The sequence below is a fragment of the Mixophyes fleayi genome, chromosome 4 (genome assembly GCF_038048845.1).
Source record: "Mixophyes fleayi isolate aMixFle1 chromosome 4, aMixFle1.hap1, whole genome shotgun sequence".
In the NCBI taxonomy this organism is placed as follows: domain Eukaryota; kingdom Metazoa; phylum Chordata; class Amphibia; order Anura; family Limnodynastidae; genus Mixophyes; species Mixophyes fleayi.
Window position 1 is genome coordinate 89,074,904 of NC_134405.1, and position 27,465 is coordinate 89,102,368.

Genomic DNA, 27,465 nt, shown 5'->3' on the forward strand with positions numbered 1-27,465 from the left:
GGCCACCCAGGCCGGTTCCTCCGTCAGTGGGGCTATATGCTATATGCTGGTTTAGCGCAGGGGGGAACCCCTGCTTCGCAGACAGAGCACTTTCTGCCCACATGGTAATTTTTACATTACATTTTGAACATGTAAAATACTTTGTCATGGGGCCCTTACCTTTATCTGTCATTGTTTATAAAGGAAGGCACACCAAACACACAGCCTTAAATAGATAATTTAGCTGAGAGAGACAGATTAAGAGAACAGTGGAAAAAAACAAGTAATCAACTAATCTGACATAAAAGTTGTACTTGTAATTGTTAAACAACAAAATACTATATTGGCAAGTAGGAGAACTACAATATAACTAGTACTAAAACACTGCCCAACTCCATGGGCACCTAAAAAAAACTGAACAGGAAGGGGCAGGGGGATTGTAGAGGGGAGGGGTCTGTCAGCAGTGCTAAACTTAACTAGCTAGGTGCCAACTCCCTTGCTCCCCCCCACAACCCCATGGTAAGCGGTGTCCCCCAGACTGGATGGAAGAGAAACTAAACACTCAAATATGGAAATAATTTCAGCTAAAGAGACCAAGAAAGTGTATTCTGCAAATCCCCAGGTTTTATGTATTTTCATAAAAGAATGGATGCATGGGGCATATGTATCTAAACAATCCTCCAACAAAACAACCCTGCATTCTTTACATATACAAAAAAAAACTAGTATTACTGTCCTACATGTAGTATATAATATATTATAGGCTACTCCAACATGCTCCACAGCTTTATACATTTTAACAAACCAATTTCTGGGTGACATGCAATTTTACTTCTACCTGAGAAGCACTTTACAGCAAGCTAGAAGGGGTATCTGCCAGCAATAGTAGGTCATCTCTATTTATCAAAGACCCCACTTATCCTCGCTGGCATTTTTAAATTATTCTGTCATTTACGCTAAATTATACCACTAAAGAAAGACCTGGCCCTTTCCCTTAATGGAACTATGGACCCTGTTCTCATCTTTGATGAAAGGTCAGGATTACAGTAGCTGGTAGACGCCCTTTAAGCTTTGGTCACATAAGACTAATGCACTGTAAAATCTAAGACTTAAGTCAGACACACGGTTGATAGCAAACATATGCAAGTCAGATGTCACATGTATTGAGGTTGTGTGATTGCTAGAAAAACAGACTACACTAAGTAGTTCAAGGTGAGCGACTATAGAAGTCCCTATGTTGTATATAAAATATCAGATGTCTATTCTGAAATCACATTTCAGGCTGAAAATTAACGGACTAGGAATTCAAGCAAAATATCCCAGCTAATGTCTGAAGTATCAAATGTACCCAAAAACTAGTCGAAGCACAATTCACACTTCTTCCGAGGAAATGGGTTATGTGTAATGCTTATACCAGTACCTGAAAGGGGTAGTGTTTTATGGTGAGGTATTCAGCCAGGATGTCCAACATGCGCACCATCTGAGAAAAGATGAGCACTCTGTTACCTCTTTCACGCAGTCGGGTCAGCAGTTTGTCTAAAAGAACCAGCTTTCCACTGCTCCTGATCAAAGACTAGCAAAAGAAAAACATATTAAAATTGTTGCTCAGGTGCCTAAAGCACAATACAGACTTTATTGCTAGTCCAATAAATAGAAGTTCATTCAGAATTTACATAATTACATTATTAATATTTGATGTAATCTTCAAATAAAAACGTTCCTTGATGTCTCCGTTTTAGAAAACTCTTTATGGCAACAAAGCTTATTTAATATAGTTATGCATATTTTGTTTTTTTTATTTACTGACCTGTAGTCCCTCAAGCCTGGTTTCCTTTTCTGATTCCTCTGGTAATTTAATGAGGAAACAATGGTTGCAGCACTTCTTCAGTTCCATTACAATATTAAGGAAGCCAGATGTGCTACCTCTTGTCCCCTTGGTCAGAGCCTTGTAGTTTCTTGTTAAGATCCACCTGAAACCAAAACAGAGGACATAAGATGTACTGAGGAGGAAACAGACTGGCTAATGATCTAGGGTTGAAATGTAAAGTAATAAGGCTCACTTGTAATACTGTTTCTGCTGAACACACATCTCCACACGGAGGATCTGCTCCACTTTGGCTGGAAGAGACTTCTCTACATCCTTCTTGACTCTGCGCAACAGATATGGTTCAAGGACTTTGTGGAGACTCTGATAACCATTGTCTCTTCCTTTACCGTGTTCATCCTCAAAGTCCTCCCAATACTCAAACCTAAAAATGAAATGTATATAACTTGCAGATTAGAGGGATAAAAAAGAAACACTGTACTCTTACATGTCAGTTTACCTTAATTATGACAAATGGTACATGTATAGCATATTATAAATTAACTTACAGAACATCCTACAGTTCAAGGACAGAACATATTTATAGTAATTAAAGGATAATTCAATTTGTAAATAATATTTTTCATGAAGTAAATATTTCTCAAAAAATGTGTTTTAGTTTTTGTATTTTTTTTTTATTACTTTTATTAAATAAATAACTTTTTGTAGGAAAGTAGCTTTTGTGACTCCAATAGAAGCATTAAACAGTATCTGTCTCACATTGAGATGCTTGCCTATATCAGCTAGGCTTGGAATCTTGCATAATCTACTGAACTACAAATAAGGTAACAAAGTGGAAATTTAATTGGGAGGTGGTGGCCCAGGCAGTCCCAAAGCTACATAGCAGTTTGTTGCCTAGAGCAATCAACAGAGCAATATGAGGCCAGGTATTGCTGTATCTTCCAAAGTAAAGCTCCAAGTTACCATGGTTATATTGGCAAATGGAACTTGTTTGGGCCTAATATAGTAAATGAAAGCCATTTGTTTGAAAGTGGAGTTATCCTTTAATATTTCAGATGCAGAAAGCGCAAAGACTACAACCATTGAGAATATGTAAAAAATATTTTACAATTATAAATGTTCATGGCATGCTATAAAAGGTATGTTTAAGGGTTTTCACCTTCCAATTTTAAATTTAACATCCAAACTTCTTTACACTGATACTTATTATTTATTGAGGTTCTTTGCTGGTCAGCCTCTGTGATGATCTCTGAGTTGAAGGAGAGAGGGATCCAAAGCACAATCAAAAAACGACAGTCAACTCCCTGATACGTGTGTCAAGGCTACAATTTTCAGCTATGCTCCATTTTCAGGGATTTAGAGATTATTACAGCTGGTCAACAGAGGATGCCAGTAGTTGGAAATATTAGCAACATGCTGAAATAGCAGTGTTCTCAAGGAAGGATCACATGCTGTGTAGTGGAGTGAGGAAGGTCATACCTCTCGGGCATAATGAAGTGCAGGAGTGACCAGAGTTCCTTCAGGGAATTCTGGAGAGGAGTGCCAGTAATCAGCAGCCTATGGTTGGACTTGAAGTCTATAAGTGTCTTGTACAGCAAGGAGTCATCATTCTTCAACCGATGTGCTTCATCGACCCCAAGAAAAGTCCAGTTAATACTGCTCAATACAGTCTGCAGAGGAATTAAAAAGTGTTCTCAGTCAGATTACTGAAAGATTAACATATATGCCTGAAATGCAGAGCTCAATATAAATACCAAATATAACATCGGGTGTAAGTCGAAATTAATGATCTTTAGAAATTATAGGCAATAGTGTAAATGCCCACGTTACCTACCTTGTCCTTCAGTAAAATCTCATAGGTTGTTAGTAGTGCATTAAACTTCATCTTCTTGCTTTGCTGATGAATCCACTCATACTCTCGTATCTGTAGGAAAACAAACCTAAGTAATTTGAGGATATCAATAGTTTAATACTTTAAAGCTGTAAACTGGTAAAGGTTGCCTTTTGGACCTTGTTTACAATGTATTCATATCCTTCAAATTTAGATCCAGTGGAGCTCATTACTCACCGTGTTCCTACTCCCCAGGTCTCCTATGTAAACCACAACATTAATTTCAGGGGCCCACATCTCAAATTCTCGCTGCCAGGATGTTAGAGTAGATAAGGGCACCACTAAGAGAAATGGGCCGTAAAGCAGATGCTGATGAAACAGGTAGGAGAGGAAGGATATTGTCTGAATGGTCTTTCCCAGGCCCATCTCATCTGCAAGGATTACACTGTTGTTCCTATAGCCACCAAAAAATGAGTAATGCTTTAAATACAAGATAACAGCAGCACGATAAAATTCTACATTACATAATATATGTTTATAAATGTAACATTTAAACATAAAAGACCACAGTCAACATGAGACATAACTGGGCTCATTGGAGTAAGTAATGTAATGTAACAGAATATGGAACACTAAGCAATATCAACTGACAAAGTGGAAGGCCGATACATACTTGCACCAAGAGTGAGCGAGCCAGTTGAGACCTTCCAGCTGATAATCCCGAAGTTCAAGTCCCTCTCCCCCAATGTAAGAAGGCTGCTTCTTCAATGTCACAAACCTGGGTCTCTGTCTCAGGATCTGTTCACAAAGCACACTTGGTTACCACACCCACTCACAGTTATAGATGTACATTCATTCTACTATTTTAAACAATTGAGCTAGAAAATAAAAGCTACAAATGCAATAGGCATTGCGATCAAAGGAATTGTTTTGTTAAACAATTACTTTGATGTTCTGCTTACACGCTCACAATGCTTTGCTTACACTCTCCGAAAAATATGTAACTTCTATGAAGATAAATAAATAAATATATATATAGACTTTTGGTGTCTCGTGTTTTGGATTCGGATTTTCGCAATGTTTTGGGTTCGGATTTGTTTCGCAAAACACCTGCCGAAAGGTTTTGGTTTGGATTTAAGGTTTTGGATTCGGATTTTTTTTTGAAAAAGCATAAAAAGTTCAAAAATCAAGTTTTTGGGCTTATTTTCACTCCTACGCTATTATTAACCTCAATAACATTCATTAACAAGCATTTCCACTAATTTACAGTGTATTCTGAACACCTCAAAATATAGTTATTAGTCCAAAACGTTGCAACGAGGTATCTTTCTGGACTGCGTAGTGGAGTGGTCCCCACAATATAATAAGAAAACCATCAACTGGTCTTAATCGCACCAATAAATGTATCTGGACTGCGTAGAGGAGTGGACTTTTACTGCTGAATGTGTGAACTTGGTAATATTGCAGTACCAATGGGCTTATACTGCAGGATTGGTTTGGCGAATTTTGTTGTAATTAAATTTTTTTTAAATTATTTTTTTGTATTTTTTTTTATACCTTTTTTTTAATTTTTTAAACACTTGGGAATAATGGGGAAATAACTATGCCCTTAGATGCACAGACCACAGGACACAGCACGACTGGACTAAACAGGACACAGCACAGGACCCAGCAGCACCACTGAACTCAAAATTTACACGACACAGCACAGCACAGCACAGCACAGAACTAAACAGCACAGCACGAGATCTACCAGAACAGAGGACCACCTAACACACCCTCCCTCTACCCTGATCAATGCCCGAGTGAAGATGGCGGCGACTAGCGGGGAATTTATAGGTTCCGAGTATCGCAAGATCAGACAAAGGGATTATGACTCGGAGCCTCGCTTTCAAGTTTTCATTTGGCGCCAATACCCGGATCTGTCTCGGATCGGCAACGTTCGGGTGGGCTCGGATTCAGGAAATCCGAGTGTGCTCATCTCTAATATATATATATATATATATATATATATATATATATATATATATATACACACACACACATGTATATGCAAATAAACACAATTATTGTTATATTTTAATGTACTTTTACTTTACTGAATATGATTTTAAATGACATTAAGTACCCGTTGGCGTAGGTGTGGGTTTTCAGGATACTGCCACCACTTTGATGCTAATGACTACATTTATGCATGCCAACGGACATAAGAAAGTACAAAAGTCACAAAATTTCTGGGCTTTAGGGTCCCAACTAGTCGAGGCTCTAAGAATAAAATATTTCTATGTATAGAATAAAATGGACAGAAGTCTACACACACCTTGCAGTCTTTCACAGGGGTGTTTTTTGAGTTATTTCGGTTGTGGAAGCCATCAATACAGTGCTGGAATTTCTTCCCAATAAGTGCCCCATCTTCCCAGCTGCACTCAGAATAAGGGAGACCCATCCACTTGCACAGGTACTCTGGCTCATTGGACGAGGAGTTCTTCCTGCTGTGGACTAAAGCACAGATCACCAGAGTGTTTATTCGTCTATATTATCTCCACCAACAAGATAGCCTACTTCAGCTCACCATGTTCATGATGCTGCTTACATTTCTTGGTTTCAGTCTGAATTACATAAGAGCCTCTGACAGCAATATATACTCTAAATCTAAAGAAAAAGTTGACTCTGAGTTGAGCCAACCAAAATATCATTAAGTGACAAAGGCTCTTCACCTTTTTATTTTTAAAGTGTAAAAAGCAGCAATGCAAGCCTCACAATAAGCCTCTATCAGAAGTTATTATACAGACTATAAAAGCTAAATAAATACACTTGTGTCTTTAAACGGAACATGAAAAATATAATCACCTTAGGATGAGTACTGCAAACTGATTTTTACCGATTCAGGAAATACATTACCATATATATATATATATATATATATATATATATATATATATATATATATATATATATATATATATGTGTGTGTGTGTTCTAAAACACAAATGAGCAGGACAAAAGTATGATAGAGAAGCATTTAAAACCAGGAGAGATGAGGGAGTGTTTATCTCAGAGATACCCAGAGGTGTGAATAGAGAAAGCCACTACCCACTGTGGACTTGTCAAGAATTTTATAGCATCATGTATTGAGATATGGCAATATACACAATTACTTGAAAATACATGATGCAGAGATGCACTCAATTAACTTGTCTTCTGTGGCCATGCACAGTGTCACATTACCTGGAAAGTCAGAGTGTCCGGAAGCAGATTTACCAGTTTGCACAGCTGTAAATTAATGAAAATCATTATTAGCACCCCTATAAAGGTTCAGTAAAACACACAAACATCTGTTATTCTGCACAGTTAACATTTTCTGCATATTTACATTTATAAAATATTTATAGATATTAAAATAACCATAAATCTACAGTATTTATATTTAGGATGAATAATTGTTAAAGGGGTTCTTCCAACATCAGATAAAACATCACCCCATTTAGTGCCCTATTAGGTAAGGGTCTCCTCACTGGAACTTCCAGTTGCCCTAAATAAAAGTGTTTTGCCATTCGCCTGGGAGAATTTTTACACCCTGCAGCTATGCTGCTTGCCACTGAACAGCTGTGGCTTCAGCTGCTCATTGGAATGGGGTTGCAGTTGTCCACTGACAAGTGAGACATTCGTTTCACATTTGTAGACACAGAACATCTACAAAGTCCAAAAAAGTCTCCTGGGCGGATGGCAGCAATGGAATGGTGGTTTGGAATCCACAACGCTGTCATTTAAGGTACTGGTGTTGGACTTCCATTTGAGTGCTATGTTGTCAAGGTTTGCTCAGCTGGTCCAACACACATCTTTCTATTTTCTTCAGCAAAAAAAAATAATTCAACAAAACATATGGTTTTAGATAACTATTGAATCAGATCTAATGGCTGTAGTTAAAATTTTACTGCCACGTATAGGCTTTTATTAACTAACCGTTCAATTCTAGCCTACTCCACTTTATATTAAAGCCACTTACCTATGACCCTCTCAACTATTTGATACTGCTTGATCAGTTCAAATGACAATTCTTGCTGGCAGTTAAAATACTCAATATCTTCAGGAGAAACTTTTGATAACCTGTAAATGAAATAGGCTTATTATGAGTTTAAATGTAAATACTGTCTGTGCTCTAGTCATTGGTAACTTTTACAGCATTGTTGAGTGTTCCATAAAAGTCTCTTATTCCTTAATACGGGGCTCATTCCTATACCAAAACCCTTTGTAGTTTTCCTAAAGCTTCCAAATATTTTATCTAGTGGCCTCTACAGAGGAAGTACTATTTCCAAGCAATATTCAAGGGCGTTCCAGCCCTCTATGCTGCCTGAGGTAATTCATGTCCACTGTCATACCATGACTTCATTTCAATGACAAATAACTCAAATATCCTACACAATCCAATAAAAAATACACAATTTTAATAGGATTGCACTTACAAACAATGTAGTTATGGACACATAACAAAATTGGTTAAACTTGGTAAAACTGTTGACAGTGCTCACCCTGCAATGTGTTTCCTAACATATAATATGGCTTTGCTGAATACATTAGGAGGAAACATTGGAATTAATATCTGTTAAAAAGCCCTTTACTGACAGCTTCCTTTCTCCCTAATATCCAGTCCACACTCCTCCATGATTTAATTTTCATTTGAGATCATGGAAGAGCATGGACCAGATATTAGGGAAAAAAGTGTTCTCCACCCTCGCCAGACGAGCAGTTTATCCGATTCATTCATGACCAGCACTGGCAGGCGGGTTTCCACTTCCAGCACCTGTGACAAACACTATCAGTACTACACAGATACCATTGACATTTATAGAAGCATGCTCAAACTGTACCATTGTTTGATTTCGTCCTCCTTCTTCTTAAAGTTCTCCAGCTTTTTCAGGCCTTTCACCTTCTGTTGCTGCAGGGAATCCTCACTCTCCCAGGTGCTGTGGATATAGGACCAGCCCTTCCATTTGATGAGAAACTGCTGCTCCCCTTCTTCAGTTTCAGGTTTAAAGTCAGCACAGGGATCCCCATTGGCTTCAGTAGCATAGACTGTCGTTGAAGCTCCGGTGGCTAAGATTAGATATTGGCATAAGCTATAAACTGGTCAGGTAGTTGTTGAAGAGAACCATGGGTATACATAATACCACAACACTCTTTATTTAATTAATATATAAAACCACCAAGTATACCAAGTATATCAAAAAAAACAATGTTTTTAATAACTAGTGCACTGTCTTACAACAGCATTATTATTAAGACCATGCGGTGAGCTAGATGCGAGTGTGTGTGTACAGGTCCCATTTCTGGTGTGTCACCAGTATTCTGGAGATAATCACACTACACCCTTACCTCCTTTCTTCCCAGTCCTGGATTCCGACACTTTCTCAATAGTCTCATGGCTATCTTCCTGCTCCTCTGCTTCCTCCCCTGCCATTTCAATCAAATCATCAGAATCTGTTTCAAAGTCATCATCTTCTTTGTAACTGTAACAATATTAAACATTAGTAAGTTAAAGCATATGTGCACCAATTAAATAATTCTGCTATCTGACCAGAAACACAATGAGATGTTTTATTTGTGTTTTTAATACGAGTACTGCTGACCAAGTTTTGTGGCTTAATATATACTGCATAATGAAATATCCAAATCCATACATGAAGGGGTGCAAAGATCTTTTGCTTCCTTAAACCTGTTAAAAACAAACCACATCACGTCCAATTTCAAATATTTTCAAATTCTAGAAGAATGACCTGTAGAACTAATATTTGCTATAAGTAAGTGGCCAAAGAGAAACATTTTACCTGTGACCTAGACTCCCCATCTGTCTACTAAAGGACATTGCTGAGAACCATTTGGAACATTTAAAGACCAATTATTTGAGGCAATGGTTTGCACTAAACAGGCTAAAGAGATTATATGCAAATTGAGTTCTCTCATGTTATGTGAATTTTTATATTATATTTAAAATCACATTTAAATACTGCATCTATTGGTATGTAGGTATAGCGGCGCTTTCCTAAATGGTGAAAGTGGGTACTGTCAAAGGAACAGGTAGGTCTCACCTAACATGTTTAGCTGCTCTGCGCCTCGTTTGTCTTTTAGGAGTTTCGTCATCGTCATCATCGTCGTCATCATCCTCGGAAGAATCCTGCTTTCTCTTCTTTCCACGCTGAAGTTTCTTCTGGTTCCTTGTGCAAGCTCTGGATGAAACACTTAAAAAGGTCAGAACGGTGACTTTACCTCTTTAACTTACTAGAAAGATCATTGCAAAGGCTTAATAATCATTCACACCTCTTTGACACTAACCGTCGTGATCTGGCTCTCGGTTCTTCTCTGTCACTTTCTCCACTACTGGCCTCCTCATCGTCTTCATCTGAAAGGTTTTTTTTTTCCCTGTGAAAGTAACAAGAAAATAAGCATTTTATCCATTCCTTACACATATTATAGATCTAATATGATGTAATAGAATGCATATGTGAAGGACGCAAAATGTGACACACTGTTGTTCTCCAGAAGTACTTACTGCTTGCGAATGGTCCTTAGACTTCTCCTCTTTGGACTTTCACTTTCAGAATCTGTGCTCTGAAAAGCAAAGAGAAAAACATCCAGTTATAACACACACAATACAACAGACAATACAAAGATGAAAAGTAAATACGGTTAAACAAGTGTTTTACAAGTGTCTATTTTCTTCTGAACCTCAGCTGTATACTACCTATATTCAGTGAGACAGAAAAGGAATGCGGCTCATGAAACCTCCAAACTGTTTTGGCACAAAAAATACCGGTTTTACTAGGCGAGTAAAAACCTAATTTGCAAGGCTTGGGATGGTTTTTCCCAAAGTTCAGAACAAAAACAAGGCAACTGGTAAAGCACATAATGGAAAGCTTAGAGTAACTTTACTATACTTAAATCAAAGTGCCATCCTAGTAAAGTTTCCAGAAAGATAAATTTCAAGAGGAAGAGGAATCTGTGACAACTTGATTGAGGACACCATTTATATGTGAAAGAAATCCGGTGCATTAGCAAGAGGGACGTCAATTCACCTCTGCCTTCTTTTTAGCAGACTAATTTGCCTTGCACCAATGAAGTCTACTTTCCATGGGGAGAAGATAACTTTTTATTTATACTGAATATTAGACCTGATTGAAATCCCTAAACTATTTGTTTGGGCTCAAAGCAAATCGCAGCACCAATCAAAGCCTAGTAAATATCCATGGTGCATTATGAAAAGGTTTTGCAAAATCTGATATAATTTAATATTAAAATGTATACCTTAGAATATTGGTTCTCAAACTTGTCCTCAGGCCTCTTCAACAGTGCAAGTTTTTCAGATATCCACATAAAAGCATAGCTGCAAAGATCAGATTGGGACCCTACCTTTTGAGGTCCACAAACCATGTACTGCTTCTGAGCAGCATTATCATAAAAAATACTGAGACACCTTACATACAAAGCCCCCTTCATTTCTCTTCCAAAGTACTAATAAGCCATTTGTCTTTTCCCTATCCGTCCATAAATCAAATGGCATACTCATATGAAACAATCTGACAAACGATCCCTACAACACATGTACAATGCATCTTTTTCTCTCCTCCAAGCCTCTGTTTTACAAGCAACATAAAGTTCTCCATCTTCCACTTGAACTTTAACTAGCCAATTTTTTACAGTAAGCAAGCCATTCTGGTTTGGGTGGGTTAGGTAAGTATGTGGTCCACCTTCTCAGAAAAACATAGTTCCATACAGCTGTATTGCTTGAGGAGTGGTTTGAGAAGTAGCGTCCGACAGAATGGTTTTAATATACTCCTGTAGGGAAGTACTGGGCATAAAGAGTTTAGTTAAAGACTCAAAGATCCCCGTTGTCGGTAAAATGCAAAGAGACAGTGCTTCACCACAAACTGATTTTTTTTTTTAATGCAATTGCTTCTCCACAAAGAAATGGATGAGAGTTATCAATGTACTAAAGAGGACCTGAATCAGCAGCAATAGTTTTTTCTTAACTGGCATCTGATTATTTAAATTGACCACTGTCTCTGCGAATAACTGGAAATATGGTTAAAACCTAGCTGACCGCCAGGGAGCCCAGACCTGGACTTAACCCCCCGCCCCTCCCCCCCCCTCTCCCACGTCCTCACTATTGAATACAACTCTATCTAATTCTACCTAACCGCCCCAAGTGGACTTGTTCTTTTTACTCTGTTATCCAACTCACAATGTAACTTGGTGTTGCCCTCTTGGGCTACAGTTGTTTACCTGTCTACTGTGTGACAAAATCTACAAATTAACGATTTAACAAAAACTGGCATAGTTAGTCCCAAATATAAAAATAGTTTCTCTTATATCAGCAAGCTGATTGAAAAGCATTTGGTCACTAATATTGCAGTGTTATTAACACACAGATGTATAGGACATGAATAGGGAAAATCATTTTGTTGTGACAGAGCGGTGTCTGGGGTGAATCGGGTCTCTGTTGACTTGCCTCATGGGCTGTTGAAAGACAAGCTCCTATCTAGCTGTGTAGAATGTAATCCAATTTGAGCTAGCAGAGAGGGTTCAACAGGCTTTCTGTTGGAATGATACAATATATAACGTGCATGTCTGAGACCATCTCCTAAATTAAAGCCCCTGTGTTGCAATTCAGGGGGAAGGGGGAAAAAAAAACATCACCACCTACTAGACCTGCCAAATAGTAATACAGATTTTGAAAAGGCTCACACTAGATATTTTTTTATTGAAAAACACCCGGTTTCTTACCCCAGTTTTAATATTAAATCTGGAAGGTTCTTGTCTGCTTCGGTTTGACCTTCTAACCCCATAAACATCAGGGTATTCATCCCACATCTGCAAAATAAATAGACCATCAGGAGGCCTGCTACACATTCTCTGTTAAAATCTAAATTCTCATTACCCCCCCCCCCCCCCCATCCCATACATTTTGCCAGAAAGGAAGAAAAATGAATGCCTTTTGGCTCATGCACAGGAGTGTGGGAAACAGCGCAGCATATAAATCTATAGATCTCATAGACAGCGGGTATGCAACTCGGATGTTACTGTGAGAAAATTGTTTTAATTAATCATAGTACTATGAACCTATTGTTTTAAATATAGTGAAAAGTGGTAGGCCATTGTACCTGGAAGAAAGAAGCAACGGAAAAGAAAAAAAAAGACTTTCTTCACACATAACAATCAATCAATTTCTAAAAGCATTGCTGAAACATACATTTTTAAATATATACATTATTAGTTTGATTTTAAAACAAGTCTTAAAAAAATAAACATTTTGAAAAAAAACAAAAAAACAAAAAACAACAACTATCTAGATAGGTTTTGCTGTGAAGGTGACCCCTACTGTAGCTGGATGGAAACAAGCCTGTACTTTAGTTGTTTAACCTTATGGATATTTATTTCATTATTTTACATGCAAATTCACCTTAGACTGTATCACTCAAATTTAACCTACAACTTTACATTGGTATGTATTAATGAATTAATTTGCCACACAGCAAAAATCCAGTTTTACCAGATTATAAGGAACACCATCGAAAAAAAAAAAAAAGAGGTTTAATAATTATTCTCAAAATATGCCATCACCATGAAGTAGTAATAGTGAAATAAAAAAAATATAACAATAGGGGAAGTGCAAGTGAGATCAATTGCATTACAGTATATATCTTTCCTCGGGCTAACTGAAAAATACTACACACCTCAACAGTCCATTTACACCATCACAACACTAAGGAAGAACCTTTAAAATCAGGCTACGCAGTTTGCAGCTACAAACTGACAACTGTATAACTTTTAACAGATTAGGTCAGGAGTTAGTAAACCCCTGCACATGTGGCACACCAATCAGTTTATCCTGGCACACCGGAGCAGCTTCCCTAAAGCAGCCAATGATAGCCGAAAAAGAGCGGCTGCGCATACGTAGCAGATTCTTCCAATTTCCATTGCGGAACTGAAGATGTATGTCTTGAGGTGAGTTGCACATAAGGGAACAGCTGTGGGCACAACTATATAGCACGATTTGAACTGGGGGAATTACTGAGCAGCAGCTCCTTCCAGGTTCCATTGTGGGACCTGAATCCCACAAAAGGAAACAGCTTGGGGTACAACTAATATTTACTGGGGGGGCCAACTCCCAAGCTCCCCTCCACAACCCCATGGTAAAGCAGTGTCCCCCAGACCGGATAAAAGAGAAAATATATTATATATATATATATATATATACACACATACACACACGGGCTTGACTAGATTTTAGCTATGACAAATGTATTCAATTAGGCATTGTCTACTGGACACGGGTTTTAAAAAGTGAAGGACATTTTGTAGAGACAAAAGCAGTGATCGTTTTCATAAACAGTCCCCCCCACAACAGGTACCTAAACAGGTTGGATATGTTGCATTACAAGTGCTACTATGAGTGTTTTATGTGGGTAAAAAGGTGGGTGTACAAAGCCCCAACTCCAATGATATCGTCAAGAATACTAAAAAAGATGTGTGTGGTGCTGGTGGTCTTTAAATAATTACTTTCCCCATTTGGCTTCATTAATGTTCCCTAGTGCATCTTGCCTTTTTCACATCAGCTAATCTCTCCTTTTTGGGAACAGTCTTTTCTTTTGTATCCGACTGTGCTCCCTGTGTTTTGGAGCCCGTTGATTCGCATTCTGATTCAGACTGACTTTCCGAAGATTCTGAGCTGCTGTTGGATTCGCTGGCCTGTTCACTTTCCGACTGGCTACCAGACTCTGATAGAGAGTGATTGGACTCTTCTGATGCAGAATGGCTGTATTGGCATGAGAAAGAAAAAAGTTAATTCATAATTGAAATATTTACAATGAAGTTATGTTGTTAGTGAACATTTTGGACAGTATTAAAATAAGTGTTAAATAAAAGGATTGTATTGGTAATTATATTAACCATTTGTTTTTCTTGTATAGCTCTGGTCAGAGATCAGCACAAAACTACAGAAAACATGCTATACATCGTAACATGAATGACTAATTAGCTGTGCCAAAAAGTTGAGATAAGAGTGGTTCTCTCAGTCCGAACTTATGATTGTGCAGTCGTGTTTAAATAGATAATTTTCTGCAGAGCATTTCAGTTATCTAGAAGATCGCAAGCCAGTTAGAATAATTATGCTTTGGTGCACTGGTTTACCAAACATGTCCTAGAACTGTACATATTTTGTAGAGATTGTTAGGGGCATATTCAATTGTTGGTGTTACATGTAAAAGTAACGCAGCGTTCGCACTATTACCGTCATTATGGTAATAGTGCGCGTAAACACAGTTATTACAGTACCGTTAACGCTGGATTTCAACTCGCAGCTCAGGGAGCTGCGAGCTGAAGTCCAGCTTAGAATTACCGTAATAACGGCTCAGGGAGCTGCAAGCTGAAATCCAGCGAGAAAACTACCGTAATAACGGTTTTTACGCGCACTATTACCGTAATAACGGTTTTTACGGTAATAGTGCACGGAGCGCGAGATTTTTGGCGTTTCCGCCGACAATTGAATATGCCCCACAGAGCGGCAAGCAAAAATCAACATTGAAATTACCGTACTAACAGTAATAATGTGCATCTATTACCATAGTAAAGGTAATGATGAGCGCTCCATGTTTTTCTAAAGAACAACGCGGGGAATTGAATCTGGCCTTAAATGTTGCAGTAGCAGCTAATAAATATAAGCTTATAAATAATTTATTGTAACCCATTTCCACTAAACCTATCACAGAATAATTGGAAGAAGAGGGAGTGCACCATAATTGCTTTCTTTACAGCAGTGTATCGTGTCACATGATAAATACTTTCACATTGTAGTGTTAAGTTAAGGCAGATTTTTCATTGTCACTAAACTAGATTAACGAGTGTGAATCATTTAGCACAACACCAGCACTACCATTAACTGAACCTCAAGGTTGCCTAGTCCGCCCAGTGCCAGAGCATCAGCCGATGACATGAATGAGAAGAAGCCAACAGCTTCTTACATGTGAAGCGGTCAGCTAATGTTCCTTAATGTCAGTGTTAAGCTGGGAGTGTGGCTCTTAGCTATGATGTCACAGTAACACTCCCAGTCTGCGCAGCAGAAAATGCCACCTCCACCTCCCACCAGCTAAGGCAAGAAGCAGTGTGGGTGGGGGCACAACTCCCAAGAAGGTCGACGTCACTTCCGAAGGAGTTTTATGTCAGGTCTGAATTAAAGTGTTTAATCATCCTGCTGCTATTCAATAAAACAAATGTTTGCAGGCACCGACTTAAAAGCTAAAAGATATGGGTGAAAAAGATCAGCGAAGCATAATGTTCATCATGCAAGTTAAAATTTATGATACCACTAGTTAAACAGACAGTAAAATTATCTGCAAAATGTTAGCATTTTAAAGCCACGTACAAAAAGACAGTTACCCTTTTAGTTGATCACAATGTAATTAAGGTCTGCCAAAATTGAAAAGTCATTGAAAGAAAGAGCATAAATATAAAAGTTAAACTTATGAACAAAGTTTTGCAAATTTACTTTTGTGGGCCCTCTTATTTATACACTTGTTCTATAAATAACAGAATATTCCACGACACCAAATAAAATAATAACAAATACTGAGGAAGTGTCGCTACCTACAGTTGTATGTGGGAAGTACATGAGTAGCATTACAAATGTGCATCTTAAATACAGTTTGTCCTTCAATGACAAAACTCTTTAGTCTGCCTAAATGTGCGACATTCAGATTTGGACAGGACCGAGTTATGAAGCACCATCAAATATTTTTTAAAATAATTTCCTTCTGGGATAATTCCTGACCTACACAAATAGATTAAGTATTTAGCGCACGAGTACCAATTCTTAAAACATGCCGCGTTAATTGCACTTGAGCCATGGGTTCGATTTGGACCAGGGCACTATCTGTGTCTCCCCATGATTGCATAGGTTTCTTTCCATAGTCCAAAAATAAAATGATAAGCTATTTGACCCAAACGAAATTCATTCGTGTGTGTGTGTTTGTGTGATGAATGTAAACTAAAAGCTCTACTGAGGCAGGGACTGGTGTGTATAGAGGTAGGCAAGAAAACAAGAGGATATAGTATAGTTTCAAGCACTTGTCTATAAATGTAAAAAGCTGCACATCTAAACAAATATGTAAATTGTTAAAAGAAGAAAATAAATCTTTAATGCTAACATTTTATCTTCTATAACATTATTGCATTCTGCAAGATACAATCACTTATATTTGCGCTCTAATATTATTTAATGTGTTATTTCTTAAATGCCCAGCAGAGAGCAGTAGTAACACTGCACATGTTAAAGGATTTAGAAGGCTGATTTCTAATACGCCATTTTGTAACATAATCCACTAGCCTGTTCTGTTGCAGCAGCTGCTGCACTCTCCCCCAAAATGGAGAATCTTATAACAAGTATACTTCTAGAAGCTTGTATATTTATTGCCAAAGTCTCAGCTTTTCATTTAAAAGCAAACCAAAAAAAATGTAAATCATTGCTAATGAAAGCGATAATTCATAAATGAAGCATTCAAATTATTCTGCCTTTTTGTTTGTGGAATGTTTATGCTCAGCAAGTTTAAGTATAAAACATTTGTCTGTAAGAGCAAAGTACTTTGAGGGAGAAGATTCTAAGTGTCAATCTAAGTAGACACAAATAGTGAATGGAGTCTAAACACTCAAAGGTCTAATCTGGATGTGCTGAATTACCAACTTTGCCGGATTGTGCACACTGAAAGGGATCAAAGCAACAAATGTTAATTATAGTTAAGACATAGGACTTATTCAAAAGTGAGTTACGACAATTTTCTGATTTCAACACTGAAATCATTGCAGTCTTTAGAACTATGCTAAAGTGTATATAGGCAGAACCAATCAGGAGGAGGATACAAATCAAATAAAGACAATCAGTTTCGAGCAGTAGTGGGCAGCCTTCGCCTGTGATCGTCAGTATCTTTCTGATCTCACTCTGCTTTGTTATAACGCATAAAAATTGGAACGGGAACAGCCAATTGCTGCATTACGTGACCTCCTCATAATGCAGGGAGCTCACCCAGCACACCAAAAGAGGTGGTGAATGGAGTGCAGCGTGATCTCAGGGCTTGTGCGAGTCTGAGTGCATATGGGCATTTTGTGGCAAGTGGGGCTATTACTGAGCAAATGGGAGGTATGAATAGCATGTGGTGGAAATTTGGGATGTTGTGGGTATGACAAGCTAGTTTCCACAATATTTTTTCATTTTAGAAATTATGGGTAATGTGTTGCCCATCACTGTTCTAGAGACTAAAACCTGCTAAAAGTGCAAAAGAAAAGCCTGCAGTCAATAAAAAAGGTGCTGCCTAAACATTTTTCCCCGCTGTATTTACTGTTTAAATTTGAAAACGGTCACTGAAGATATACCAGACTATACTGTTGACGCATTTACTACAGAAGAATATGAGGCCTATTTATTAAGCCTTAAACCATGCAGAAACTGCTGTTCCTGCATGGTTTAGGCATAATCTAATATTATAGTTATTTAAGAAAAGCCTAATGCAGGAGATGTCACATATCTCTTGCATTAGGCCAAGTATCACATTATACCGCAGTCCCCATAATTCTGAATGGGGACTGCTGCCTGGACCAATTTATATCAAGCACCAAAAAGCATAGTTTTTCAGAGCTTGAGGCCTACAGCCAACGATACCTGCAGATGGCATTAGCTGTTCAGCCCTATGGGGCGAGCATCGTAGGATTCATGCTCTCCCCTCTGTTTAATACTAAATATGGGTTGCACATGTGCATTAAAGACTCCAGGTCAGTACCGTGTTGTTAGTATAGTAAAGCAATCGCCGAGACAGCCCCTTATCGGGTGCTCTGTCCTGGGATGTTTTTTTTTCTTTTAAAGAATTGGCTGTAGTATGGGGGCAGCACGGTGGCTCAGTGGTTAGCACTTCTGCCTTACAGCACTGGGGTCATGAGCCAATGTCTCACTAAACCAACCAACCCGCACAAGTACCCTTACTTGTACTACAATGTATTCTTTTCATAGTTTTATTTCTTTGATAGCCCTATCAGGGGATCTCCTCTCTGAGGGATATGGCCTATTAGGCCTCTTTCTCTTCTTTCTTCCCATCTTTCTCTTACCTGTGGCATCCTTCCCTGTTCCCCTTCCCTCACCCCAACCTCCAGGTGGACTGATGCTTATTTCTGCTCTCTATTTATTTATGTAATTTTTTTACTGATATTATATAGGACTTACGTTATCTCCATCACGCATGGCACTTAAGGTACTTTCGATTAATGTCAACGGCCTGGACTGATCTACTAAGCGTGCAGTGGTCCTGGGAGCTTGCAGGAGAGAGGGAGCCAATATGGTTTTCCTTCAGGAGACCCACCTCACAGGACAGCAGACTCGTCTCCAAAGTAGGCTATATACTCAAACGTGTTTTTTTTTATTAAATATCTAGGCTTCTACATAACTAAACAATATAGTCAGCTTTTCCAATCTAATTACCCAAAACTACTCTCCCAGATTAAATCTGACCTAGAAACTTGGAGTAAAAATCTCATCTTCTGGATAGGCCGCATTAACTCAATTAAAATTAACATTTTACCCAGATTACTATATCTTTTTCAAGCCTTACCCATAAGCATCCCTCCTTACATTTTAAAATTTTAGCAACATTACACTTCACAATTCATATGGGGCAGAAAACGCCCAAGAGTCCAGCCTCCTCTAGAGTTTGGGTCTCGATCGAAGCCGAGAGCTTGGTTATTTCCTCCGCTTCCTCTATCCTGTGGCTCCCTTGCGCTGAATGTCCACGGTCCGCTTTTTATCATCCAATTGTATCACACTTGCTTTGTCTTTGGGACTGAGCAAACACAAAGTTTAAACTCGCCCCTGTTCCCTGTCTAATCATTCCTCTCTTTGACAACCCTGAGTTTCCACCAGGTTGTATAATTTCATCCTTCGAACTATGGAAAAAGAATGATGTTCGTTTTCTCAATATCACTAAAGATACTTCTTTTCCCTCATTCGAAGACCTAAAAACAAAGTTTAATTGCAATAAATTTTCATTCCACCACTAAATTAACTTTAAGTATAGGCCGTTGACCTCTTGTCACTTTCCCTCCGGTGGTCCCCTACAAATGCCGTCCTATCTCCTATATTGGGAACTGAGAATCCCTTATTCAGACAGCCGAGATTCTCAAGAGCAGGCCTGGGAGGAAGATCTGGGAGGACCCCATGATAGCTAAAATTGGGATGAAATAAAAGCCAACAGAGCCTCTAGTTCAATTTGTGTAAAACTGAAAGAAAACGCATATAACGGCGGTTCCCAAAGTGTGCGCTGCAGCTCCCAGGGGTGCCGCGGTCCTGTCATTGGGGTGCTGCAGGCCAGCCATAAAAAAAAAAAAGAACACAGAAACTTACCAATCCGTCGGGCGCCGGGAGCCAGCAGCCTCCTCTCTCCCGCAGCTGTCACTGAATATCAACGTCAGTAACAAGCTGCGGGATAGAGGAGGCTGCTGGGTACCGGCGCCCGACGGATTGGTAAGTTTCTGTTCTTTTTTTTTTATGGAGCGGGACAGAGAGCAGAGGATGGGGGCAGAGGAGGGGGACAGCGGGGCAGAGGAGGAGGACAGAGGGCAGAGGAGGCGTACAGAGGGCAGAGGATGGGGACATAGAGCAGAGAATGGGGACAGCGGGGCAGAGGAGTTGGACAGAGGGCAGAGGAGGGGGACACAGGGCAGAGGAGGGGGACAGAGAGCAGAGGATGGGGGCAGAGGAGGGGGACAGCGGGGCAGAGGAGGAGGACAGAGGGCAGAGGAGGCGGACAGAGGGCAGAGGATGGGGGCAGAGGATGGGGACAGAGAGCAGAGAATGGGGACAGCGGGGCAGAGGAGTTGGACAGAGGGCAGAGGAGGGGGACAGAGAGCAGTGGAGGGGGACAGAGAGCAGTGGAGGGGGGACAGAGAGCAGTGGAGGGGGACACAGCGTGAGAGGGGGCAGTGGAGGGGGACACAGCGTGAGAGGGGGCAGTGGAGGGGGACACAGCGTGAGGGGGCAGTGGAGGGGGACACAGCGTGAGAGGGGGCAGTGGAGGGGGACACAGCGTGAGAGGGGGCAGTGGAGGGGGACACAGCGTGAGAGGGGGCAGTGGAGGGGGACACAGCGTGAGAGGGGGCAGTGGAGGGGGACACAGCGTGAGAGGGGGCAGTGGAGGGGGACACAGCGTGAGAGGGGGAAGTGGAGGGGGACACAGCGTGAGAGGGGCAGTGGAGGGGGACACAGCGTGAGAGAGGGCAGTGGAGGGGGACACAGCGTGAGAGAGGGCAGTGGAGGGGGACACAGCGTGAGAGAGGGCAGTGGAGGGGGACACAGCGTGAGAGAGGGCAGTGGAGGGGGACACAGCGTGAGAGAGGGCAGTGGAGGGGGACACAGCGTGAGAGGGACAGTGGAGGGGAAGACAGCGTGAGGGACAGTGGAGAGGAAGACAGTGTGAGGGACAGTGGAGGGGGACACAGCGTGAGAGGGACAGTGGAGGGGGACACAGCGTGAGAGGGACAGTGGAGGGGGACACAGCGTGAGGGACAGTGGAGGGGGACACAGCGTGAGGGCAGAGGAGGGGACAGCGTGTGAGAGGGCAGAGGAGGGGACAGCGTGTGAGAGGGCAGAGGAGGGGAACAGCGTGTGAGAGGGCAGAGGAGGGGAACAGCGTGTGAGAGGGCAGAGGAGGGGAACAGCGTGTGAGAGGGCAGAGGAGGGGAACAGCGTGTGAGAGGGCAGAGGAGGGGAACAGCGTGTGAGAGGGCAGAGGAGGGGGGACAGCGTGACAGAGCAGAGGAGGGGGGACAGCGTGACAGAGCAAAGGAGGGGGGACAGCGTGACAGAAGGGGCAGTGTGAGAGGGGGCAGTGTGTCTGGATGCAGAGGGGGCAGAGTGCCTGGATGCAGATGGGGCATTTTTGCATACAACTAAATAAGTATTTCTGTCCTGACCTAAATACTTATTACAATTTTTTGACCCAACTACTTCTAAAACAGGACTGCTCAATAATTATTTTGGAGGGGTGCCTTGAAAAAATTTGGAGACTCTAAGGGTGCCGCTAACTGCAAAAGTTTGGGAACCACTGGCATATAAGCTTCTTTATCAATGATACCTGGTCCCAACCAAATTGCAAAACATTTTCCCAGACTCCTCCAGCACATGCTGGAGAGGATGCTTATCGGAAGGATTCTTCCTCCATATTTGGTGGCAGTGTCCCAAGCTTGCCCCATTCTGAAAGGAACTTAAGAGCTTTGCGTCTCAGCTACTACAAATTGACATCCCCTTCTTTCCCAAGTGTTTCCTTCTCCCACTTGGGATTCCATCTGCTACCAAGAATCAAATGAAGATGTTTCGCCACATAGTTTCTGCTGCCCTGTGTCAAATTTCCACTGATTGGAAACAGCCCACTGCACCAACACTGCAGACAATTATTAACAGAATAATGCACTCATACAAAAAGATTTTTGTACTTAGGTTAAATCTCTCTCCTTCATCCACTCTGGGGGACACTGCTACAAAGGGGTTGTATAAGGGCGCATGGAGTTGGCACTAAAATAGTTAACAACTAAGTTTGCTGCTGACTCCTCCCCTCTGCAATCCCACAGACCTCAGTTTTGTTTAAGTGCCCAAGGAGTTGGGCTGTGTTTAATACTGCTTAGCAGTACTTGCTGCTTAGGTTTAGATTTTATTATTTTTATTAGATTATTGGTATGAGTGTAGGTGAGGTTGGATGTATTTTCTTCCTCACAGGTTTCAAATTGGAGCAATGCTCAGTTTACCTTTAAAAAAAAAAAAAAAAAAATTATTTATAAAAGACAGCAGCGGCTCAGTGTGGTGTTTATTGATCAAGAGCAGTGACAGCGCTAAGCGACCCTCACTGCACTGTCCCGACGGGTCAGGCTCTGCCACAGGCAGAGTGCCGCACTTAGTCCGGGGACCGGACGTACTGGGAGATACCAAGTCCCCCGCTGAGGCGGACGGGGGACTTGGATCTCATAGAGCCCTAGGAAGGATTCCAAATGGGCATCGATACAGGAGCACAACGCAGTGTGACAGCCTGAACTGAGAGGCTTCCTATGGGCGTTTGAACAGACAGCGGGGAGTGAGTGAGATTCTCCGGCTGTCAGTGGTATGCTCTGAGGTGGAAGATATTTGCACCTTTTCCTGTCATCGCAGTCGGACTTCAGAGGCACCTCAGAGTTCTACTGCTGCTGGTTTCTCCTCACAATTCCTCCTTGTGTCAGCCAAGTACCCCACTTGGGAATAACTAGTTAATGAGGCTCCTTGTGGTAATAGAGAGAAAACTATAATATATATCTACCTACAGTTTAGAGTTTTATTATAGAAGGATCTAAAGTTAATGGAGACAGTATTTTACATGACTGTTCAGTCAATGATTATGAGACAATTTTATTATTCAGAGTTTAATTTCCATACTGTTTTGAGGCATTAGCCAGAGTCAAAACAAATGTGGTTATACCATTATCTCTGCGCTGTGATTGTTTATGGCCCGTCTGTTTCTTTTTAAATAATAACATAAAAAAACTGAGGAGGGGCATGTCATTTTCCTATAGGACTACCCCCCCCCCATCCCCCATCCCATTCACAAATTGATCTGTTCCTTTAAGCCAATTCACAAAACTGGACAGTAGACAGTTGAAGAAACTCCTGAGCAGTTTTATCTCACAGACACTGCTCAGCAGTATATACTGTGTGACTGACAGGCTGCTCTATCTGTGGGTACTACAGGTATCACTGCCACTGATCAGCAGTATTCTGTGTGTAACTGACAGGCTGCTCTCTATCAGCAGTAGACTGTGTCTGTCCGACAGGTTGCTTTCTATCTGCGGGTATTCTGCTCTAGACATGGTTCCTAGAGGGATGAGTACCTTACATGAGTTTTGCCTTAAATAGAACTACGTGTTTTGGGTCTTTTTGGAAATCCTCTCTTGTGAACATGGGCTATTAAGTTCAGCCCGCCAATAGTGGTAGTTTATTAAATGATTTAGAGATATTGCGAATTTTGCATATCATATTCTCCATTTCATACAAAATGGAGAATATGATATGCTAAATTCGCAATACCTCTAAATCCTTTAAAAAAGTGTGGACACCATGGATATCATTCTTCCAAACTCAAACTTTTTTCACATGACTTTTCTACATCATTCCACTTGGCTCCTCTCCTCAACCCCTTACCTCACCTTCCCCACCTCTGCCTCCTCTTTTCAATCCTTTGCTCTGCTCTCCTTTTTATCTAATGATGGCCAGCCACACCACCCCCTATCCTGTCCACTTACTGCTGTCTAACTTCCTTCTTCTGTTGCTTCTTCCCTGTTTTTACTGTAAAATTAGGTCAACCTTGATTTTCCATTTATTCTGATATACGCCGATTGTTTTCTCCTGAATAGGCATAAGTCTACTGTAACACAATGCGTCATTAATTGATGTTCAATTTTGACCTTTGCAAAAATAAAGTCTTTTTAAAAAAAAAAAATCTTAAAGTAATCAGCATTATTTTTATTTTTTTTAAAGGATTTCCACTTTCATGTGTGGTGGGAACTCAAAGAGTAAAATCATTTAAGACTGCACCAGGAAAAACTAGTATTGTGAAGATTCAGATGTTAAATAAATGTGGGCGACTCCCATCAGGTAGTGTGTGATCTATTATTCAACTAAATCCTTTGGCAATAAATGTCCAGCAACTTCTGTCTCTGCCTGTAGTAACATATCAGCAGAAGAATTATTTGCAATAGAAACATTTGTCACATGCATTCTTTAATTATTTAACTCTATGCTTCTCTGCTTGCACCAATTTCCACCATTACTAGAAAGCAGTGCAGACAACTTGGAGAATAAAGAACTTTCAGTGATAGCTGACTCAACGTGTTCTAGCTGTTCAAGCAACTAGAAAAGAAACAGGGGTATTCAATATGGCTCCTGAATTTCTGTCGCTCCTCCTGTCCAAAGAAATGTATTCACTATTTATATAGGAAGCCAGAGTTTGACCTACAACCGTGTAAGGGTGAGGGCTCTGAGGTTAACTCAAACTTAAAGGGTTTATGATGGGATATGTGTCCAGCTAGCAAGGGTAGTAGGACAAACGTTTAATTTAATAAGTAGCAATTTCTAATGTACCTCTAAATATATTGTAGTAACCTCTTCTCATGGTTCACTTATTTAAATGTTCTGTGGTTACCTCACATGGCACAATCTGCACGCTACATTGGAGTTGACCCTTTCTAGCCACTGGACAATAGGTTGCTGAAAGAGATCACACTGTCAGCAAATATTTAAGTTAGCAGGTCCTAAAGAAACTGAATAATAAACTATGCATTTTTTCTTTAAAAAATTCCAAATGGACATTTAAACAATACTCCAGCCTTAGAACAGCTTGCGGGAATTACCTAGTGGCACAGACTGTGCCAGGTCAGGAGATCTGGGAGGTGGAGGGTGGGAATTTAGACAAAAGGGAGAGCACCAGAAACTTTCCAAGTTTGCTGAAAGCCTGCACAGAGGGACTTGTATAAATGTATGTAAAACGTGCATTACCCTGGCCCCAGGCATATGTAAACATAGGAACCTGTTGACGAACATCTTTAAGAGTTTATACCTTTCAGTAAATGCGGTATAAGGAGGGACTGGTATATTTAACTTTGTAAACAATGTTTATCTTGGTGGCAGCTTTCCTCATGGCTGTAAAGGGGCAATGTTCTTTTTCACAGATGGCCACTGAAGGAATGTTTATTCAAGAGGAACATTCACAATGTTTTTTAAGTGGTAATGGACAGCTGACAAGAACATAAAATCTCCTATTTCATAAAAAGACTACACAAGCTAAAATTCTAGTTGCCCCCATGTGAGCGCAGACAGAAGGTAAATTGTCTCACACAGTAATCTCTTCTGATATATTCCTGAAACAAAAATATGCAAATATCACTAGCAGCTTTATAACTGTACTTTTCAGGCACTAGACGGAAAATATTTGATCAAACTGTAAAAGGAGACTTACAACATTAAAATATTATGCATAGGAGTTCCTGTACCACAACATAACTACTTACAATGTAATTTAAAGGGCAAAGTCTGGTGTGCATAAGAAAAAAAAATTTGCACAATGGATGTCAGTCTTGTCAAATTTTCCATGTTCATCTCCGATGAGACCTACTAAACGTTAGTGTGTGTGTGTGTGTGTGTGTGTGTCAATGTTATCAGCAGTTCTTTTCATACAAAGCAACATTTCCGTTTAAATCCACTTCCTGTACAATGTGAATATAATGCAGGAAAATAAAAAGGCCTTATTGAATAATTGTCATAATTGCATACAGCTTTGATGTTGAAAATAACAGATATTATAATTACATCAGACAGGCTATTAAATGAGCTGTTCATCAACCTTACATAGTAAATAAGTTACTAGGTACTCAAGAAATCATGGGACTCAAACAAGATTTTTCATAACGTTGCTTTATTAATGTTGTTAGACTCGCACAACATAAAACATATATAGCCTAGCCAGCGCAGTTTATTTGACAGTGGACCACAATTATATAACATTTTAAAGATAACAGTATCATCCATTTTATGGGTGCAGTTGTGAATTTTAAGTGTTAACATTTACTTGTGTTTTCAATACTTGAAATTGCAGACAATTCTTAGAGGGTTGCATGCAATTCTTACTTTGCTCTTCAAAGGTGGTGTTGTTTTGCAAAACAAAGCCGCAATGCTTAACATGTTATTTTCCCATGTGACCATTGTGCATTATGATGTATTTAAAAAAAAAATAAAAAAAAACGATGATATAGCTGGTGAAAGAAAACAGAGCCCAAAATCTCTCATCCCTCCTGCATTATCACCCATTTTAGGCCCTGAAAGCCTTCATCCAATGTATTTTTACAGGGTTAATAACAAAGCCCAAAGTGCACATCTAAAATACCTTTGGTTTTGAGAAGGCCCTGTAATATTTTCACACATTTGTGTATGTAACTTGTATCTCTGTTTATATAATGCAATTCTATTTCAGGTTAGGCTGTGTGCTTTGAAAATTACATTTATTGTTAAATCAACTAATTATACCAAAACAAGTTGATGAAAAGATATGCTTGCTTAAGGAAGTCATATTTGTAAAGGTCTCCTCAATCTAATCGTTTACACAACTTGTGCTTACTTTACATTGCAGATATAAAACTGCCTCACCCTGACAAACAGCAAAAGTCAGATTGGGGGTAGGAAGTAGGAAGTAAAAAAAAAAAAAAAAAAATGTTCACTTTTGGCAAGCTACAGAGAAAACAAGACACTTTGAAGAGATTAGACAAGCAAAAAAAAAAAAAAAAAAAAAATTCTGTTTCTCCGTTCTGCAGAAAGTACTTGGATACTTCATGAAAAAATACTTAAATGTGGGGAAAACCGACTTGTAAACACAGATTTTGCTGTTGCAAGAATGTCACAGGCTGCTTAAAACATTCTATAGTGAAATATTTACTTGATTACATAAAGCACCGTTGCATATATTACAGTAATACTAGAAAAACTGGGATAAATGACTTATTAAAATTTCCAACCTAATGTTTAACTCCTTACTTCCACATTTCTTGTAAATATATATATATATATATATATATATATATATATATATATATATATATATATATATATATATATTCTGATGCATTAGCTACTGCCACGCCATAAAAATACTTATTCTGCTTATAAAAATAAGGGGGAGGGTCAAAACAATCCTGAGTGGCACCTCTGACTATAAATGTTGTGCTTATCAAATAGACA

General features: G+C 39.8%; 1 protein-coding gene across 2 annotated transcripts in view; it reads right to left on the reverse strand.

Annotated features, from left to right (window-relative positions):
• CHD2 (chromodomain helicase DNA binding protein 2) overlaps positions 1-27,465 on the reverse strand; it is a 59,863-nt gene that overhangs the window by 28,509 nt on the left and 3,889 nt on the right. Inside the window, exons 3-19 of one of the 2 annotated variants that reach the window (XM_075207712.1) lie at positions 14,232-14,445; positions 12,414-12,500; positions 10,183-10,241; positions 9,951-10,052; positions 9,722-9,859; positions 9,009-9,142; positions 8,504-8,729; positions 7,642-7,742; positions 6,864-6,908; positions 5,956-6,134; positions 4,309-4,433; positions 3,873-4,089; positions 3,639-3,728; positions 3,284-3,474; positions 2,040-2,228; positions 1,787-1,949; positions 1,400-1,552 (exon numbers count right to left, since the gene is read on the reverse strand). In XM_075207712.1, coding sequence (XP_075063813.1) covers positions 1,400-1,552; positions 1,787-1,949; positions 2,040-2,228; positions 3,284-3,474; positions 3,639-3,728; positions 3,873-4,089; positions 4,309-4,433; positions 5,956-6,134; positions 6,864-6,908; positions 7,642-7,742; positions 8,504-8,729; positions 9,009-9,142; positions 9,722-9,859; positions 9,951-10,052; positions 10,183-10,241; positions 12,414-12,500; positions 14,232-14,445 — 2,413 coding nt within the window. The remainder of the gene's footprint in view (positions 1-1,399; positions 1,553-1,786; positions 1,950-2,039; positions 2,229-3,283; positions 3,475-3,638; positions 3,729-3,872; positions 4,090-4,308; positions 4,434-5,955; positions 6,135-6,863; positions 6,909-7,641; positions 7,743-8,503; positions 8,730-9,008; positions 9,143-9,721; positions 9,860-9,950; positions 10,053-10,182; positions 10,242-12,413; positions 12,501-14,231; positions 14,446-27,465) is intronic. The other variant, XM_075207713.1, reaches the window with a different exon arrangement.